Raw genomic sequence first — 5,488 nt, 5'->3', positions numbered from 1 at the left:
AGAACGAGACCATTTACTTTAGGAAAAAGTTTATAGAAGGATGCAACCTTATAACGTAGAACTACGGATGCCCCTCAAAAAAACGGAAATGGTAGTTTTAATGTTGAAAATCATCTCGACATCTCGAGATGTTTGACCATGAAAAATAAAAAGATTTTAAGTTTTAACATCTTCCAACATATTATTTACACTATCTATTTTTAATATTTTCATATATTTATAGATCTATTTGATTTTAATTATTTTTTAAATTTAAAATTTTATAATTAGATATCAAAATAGATTTTTGAAATAATCATAAGAACATTTTATATCAAAATTATATCATGATAAAATTGGAAGCTGCACCTTACCTCTATGGCTACGAATGCATCCGTATGCCAACTGTACCTTTTACTTTATGGGTACAAGATGGTCACAATTAATCTTGACCATTGGATGTGAAATTGGGTAGTTGTATTTATTTCGTTGACCAAGCTTAAAGTTTAAAAAAAAATTCTCAAGCTTCGTGACACACCCAAGCTATCAAATTTCACATTGGATGGTTATAAGTAATTGTGACCTCCCTGTACCAAAGGTAAGTGGTCTCATTATATATAATCGCTTACTTTATTTTTATTTTTATTTATTTTTTGTTGAGTCAATGGGGGAGAGGGTCCCTACCCTTTGTAGGAATTGAGCCTAGCATTGTGAACCGTCAAGTGCTAACCAGTTAGGCCCGAGCTCTTTTCCTCATACCATATATTTTTTATACAACGGAGTTACAATAAGGAGGTAACAAGCAATATTGATGGTTGGATTTTAAAATTAGGTAATTGAGGATGGATGGTTACTTAAGAACAAAGTCTTAAAATAAAATTTCTTGAATGTTGGATATACTTCCCTATATGGGAAAAGTTTCTTTACTTCCCCTACTACATAGAAAATATATACTTCCTCTCATCCAATCATTCAATTTAAATCAAGTAAGCCACTGACCATTTGATCTAGATCCCATGCTTCTTAATATTATAATCCAAAGTATTGAAAATTTTGCCACGAAAGAGAATAATGGAAAGCATGTTTACAACCAATTATATCGGTGTGCCATATTATGCTCAACAGTGAGCACAATATCCATCCCAAAGTACTTTAGCAATACGATCTCGCAATTCATTGTCATCATTTTTATCAGCCTGAGGGTTTACATCATTATATTCAATATTTGTTCTTTCAACTGATCCACATGCAAGATCCCTATCGTACTCCTCATAGAGCCAATCATCACCACCTGTTATAGTTTGGATATGATTATGTACAGTACAAGCAGCAACGACTATCTTAACTTGTGTTTCATAAGGATATGGTGTTGCCACTTTCAAGAGAGGGAATCTTTTCTTCAACACACTAAATACACGTTCAATAACATTCCAAAGAGATGAATGCCGAAGATTGAAGAGCTCCTTCGCATTTTGTGGGGCTAAAATTCCCCAACCATAAGCCTTCAAATGATACCTCACACCCCTAAATGGAGCTATGAAGTTTCGTGTGTTCGCATAATCCGCATCAACGAGATAATATATATCTGAATGCATATGAATGACACAAGTTTTATATATATATATATATATATATATATATATATATATATATTAAAGATAACAATACTTTTGTAGGAAGTGGATGAGGATTATAACAATTATTAGCAACCTTGAAATGAAATTTAAATATTCCACCAAATATAAAAATTTTGAACGTAAGAAAAATAACCATAACCTCTGGGAACCTTGGAACCAGCTTTTAGTGCAGCTTTTAACATAGAAGAATTTGATGATGATCCCTCCCACCCAGCTAGTACATATATAAAGCGAAGGTCAAAAGAACAAGCTGCCATTACATTTTGTGATAAAAAGCCTTTCTTATTCTGATATGGAGCTTGGTCTCCAATACCAATACTCACATGAATATGGGTACCATCTATTGCCCCAATGCAATTATTTAAAAAGCAAAGCAAAAAAACTTCAATTAAAATCAATCATCAGTTTCCCAAAATTATCGAAAGATACATAAATTTAAAATAAATACCTAGAAAAAAGGATAATACATGCTTTTTTTTGTAAATTTTTGAAGGTGTGTTACTTGTAAATTTAAAATAAATACCTAGAAAAAAGGATAATACATGCTTTTTTTTGTAAATTTTTGAAGGTGTGTTACTTGAAGGTACATGAACATAATCGAATAATAGTTTATATATTGCAGTGAGAACTCTCTCAAAATGGCGATTGACGGCTTCACCAGAGTGTTGGAACCGGTCTTGGATTGTGCGATTCCTTGAGCTCTTTCCTCAGGATGTATAATAACATTGACAACTGCTCTTCAACCTTTATACCTCGAGCATCATTCAGAAGATGTCTACTGAAGATTCTCACAAAAGTTTTGAAATACATTTAACTCCATACGACAAACTTGAAGGCATCGTTTCCTATGATCTTTAAATATTTCTTCCACTTATGCATAGCCAAATAGAGATGAATTAAGAAGAGGAATCTTGTTTACATAAATATCATTAACCGCAAAGAGCAAGTGCACGAATTAACCGCTGCTTACGTTGTTGCTTCTCATGTCGTTTGGCCAATTCTTGAAAGTAAGTCCTATGTGATCTTTTACAGGAGAATATTTTTTTTTTTACCCCTTTTTGTTTTGGCAAAAGTTCACTTACAAGTGGTCTTATTACAATAACATATACTTCAAAGTAAAATCAATAAAACAATAAAATCAAGTTCTTGAAACTTGATGTCATTGAAATAACTATGCATTATGCTTGAGAAGATAAGATTGTAAGAAATAAAAGTGAAGCGTATCGAAAATTACTTCAATCGGGCTTATTACACCCTACACCGAATCACCACCATCCGATGGCATGGGATCGATCATCTAGCTTCAATCTCAAACCGGGAAAGGAATTTTGAGGCCAAAATGTATTATAGAACCCTCTTAGAACTCATCATATCTAAATCCTAACCCCAAGACTTATTTTGACATATCCCATACCACTCAACCCTTAGGATTCTTGAGATGAGAGAGAGAGTAGGGTAAACCTTAGGGTTGGGGCATGGTCCCTTCTATGGGCTAGGATAGAGAAGGACTAAGAGAGAGAGAGGGGCTAAAGAGGGAGGAGAGAGAGTCGTTCGTACCCCTTAGAGAGAGAGACAAGAGAGAAGAGAGATGTGTAGAGAATAGTTGGGTACACATCTATTTATAGTGAAAAATTAGATTTAGGGTTTTTTAAGGTTTCTCATAGTTTGCCTCTTAAGTGAGATTGAACATAGACCGTCGATCAAGGGTGACTTGTGAGTTGAGAGATCTGAGCCATCTATTTCATAAATGAGCCATCAACGTTATGGAAGGTGCATGAACCCTTATCCCCCTTTCCTAAACTACTTTTCCATCAATAAAAATTAAATAAATTAAATCTAATCAAATATTATGCATACTATAAATTTAGCACAAGTCTAGTCAATCTTTCCACAAAATATTTCAAAGATATATCAAGGGAATATATGGTCCATATATTTTCCAACCTCAAGATTCTATTTGACCACATGTTGTAATTGACATTACCAAAAATAAAAGAGCATCCTAAGAGGGTGGGACGTGCCACCCATGAGGAGGCACTCATGGGCCCCACTTTTTAGAACATGGTGGGCTCATATGCAGAATGGGCCCCCATGAAATTTTATATATTTAAAATTAATAAAATAAATTTAAGAATATTATTTGAATATTTAAAATATTGTAAAATCAATGTCTTTAATTTTATAAATCCAAAAGTTTCTATCATAAAACAAACTTAATTAAAGTAATTTGATGGGAAAATGATCTATATGGTTTAGAAATTGAATCAATGATCATTGGGCACTCTACCTTCAATTGCCGACTACAGATTATATTTGCTTTATCAAACCGACTTAGTGTTTCCCATGACCCACAGTTCACGTAGGGGCTCATTAGCGGATCACCAAAATCTGACTGATAAACCAAGGGGTCGCAATCTCGGTATGTAGATTACAGGTTCTTCCCTAAAGACGAGTCAAGGTCATCTAGACCTGATGCGACTACAGCTCTTATGATGCATAGGGGTATCTCTTGCACAGGCATACGCTTCACCCCGAAGGTGGCTTACTTTCCTGAAACGGTCTATCAATATGCATGTCGTGTGATGGTACATGGATGAGGCCTTGACCCTCGTCTCTGTAGGCCACCATCACACACAAAGGTCACACAGTCCCTCGGCACATTCATCCGGGTATACTCCGACCTCATCAAGGAATGACCCATTAGAACCCTTATCAGTTTATACTCAATGCCCAGGTAACATGGGTTTTTTTCAACCGACTAACCTAGACCGTCAAACACATATCGGTATCTGTGAACATTGTTTGCATAATATAGTTCACGAGGGACTACACTCTCACTGAGTTTATATTCCACTATATCAAATGTTTTTATTACAATCACTCGTAAGGCCTTTAATGGCCATGTACAAGAGAATGAAAAGAACCTAAAAAACAGGAGCAGGGATGAAAGCTCTAAAGAGACAAATCAAGTCATAATCTCATCATTAAAAACAAATATTAGGTCTATATTATATAGCACGAGTTAAAAGGAAGAGAAAACCATGGAACCTTGTAAAAAAGAAACAGGTCCAAAAAAAAATCCTAGAGAGAGAAATTACAATCTAGAGTGAGAAAACTGGATATGTGGCCATAAAACAGACATAAATTGGTTACGAAAATTAGGTGCAACCATTGAGGAAATGGGTTCTACACGGTTTATTCCCTTTTGGGTTCAAAAACCCTAATTTGGGTTTTCAGAGGGAATTATTTCTGTTTTGAGTTGGCAGCTATGAAACAAGAGGAAGGATTGAGAAGTTCAATATTACGATGAGAGAGAGTACCCTTGGCAAAGAGGTGAGGTAAGACATCCTTTACAAAACCTTCCTGTGTTTTGAGGCATTTGTAAGTGTCTCTCAGAAATTTTGAACGCTTTTTTACGCGTCAAATTTGGTCTCGCGTCATAATTTGTTTCGATGGAGAATAAAATCTAATGGGGTTATCCGTTCTCGATTGCTATCTCAAATTTTTTTTTTTTGTCATTTGAGAATATTGTAATATAATGTGGTTATCCGTTTTCAATTGCTATCTCAATCTTATTTTTTTTTTGTCATTTGAAAATATTACAATTTTGGATACATCTAAATTGGTCTTAAAATTATGTTCAAGGTTTCAAATCTAAAAGAGCCAAGATGATCTAAGAGATACTCAACTGAAATGAATCTTAAAAGCAACCCCCTTGTTATGAAATTAGTTGATTTAGCTACGTCATTGGTTTTTTTGAGGTTCTCTTAGCATTTTATTGATATTTTCGTTTTTTTAGTTTTTTTAATGTGATGTATTTCTTAGGATGTAATTGCCATGCAATAAAGCCCTTATTTTGTTCGATTGACCCA

The 5,488-nt window shown here is 34.4% G+C and overlaps 1 protein-coding gene across 1 annotated transcript; it reads right to left on the bottom strand.

Moving 5' to 3' along the window:
- Positions 1-1,097: 1,097 nt before the first annotated feature.
- Positions 1,098-1,574, bottom strand: LOC105421508 (uncharacterized). The gene has a single exon (XM_011629039.2). It carries the CDS (start codon positions 1,572-1,574, stop codon positions 1,098-1,100), a length of 477 nt encoding a protein of 158 aa, XP_011627341.2.
- Between the last annotated feature and the right edge of the window lie 3,914 nt (positions 1,575-5,488).

Source organism: Amborella trichopoda, chromosome 13 (genome assembly GCF_054954075.1).
Source record: "Amborella trichopoda isolate Santa Cruz 75 chromosome 13, AtrichopodaSantaCruz75HAP2 v2.0, whole genome shotgun sequence".
Lineage (NCBI taxonomy): Eukaryota > Viridiplantae > Streptophyta > Magnoliopsida > Amborellales > Amborellaceae > Amborella > Amborella trichopoda.
Note: the sequence above shows the minus strand (reverse complement) of the source record. Positions and strands in the feature narration are given on the sequence as shown.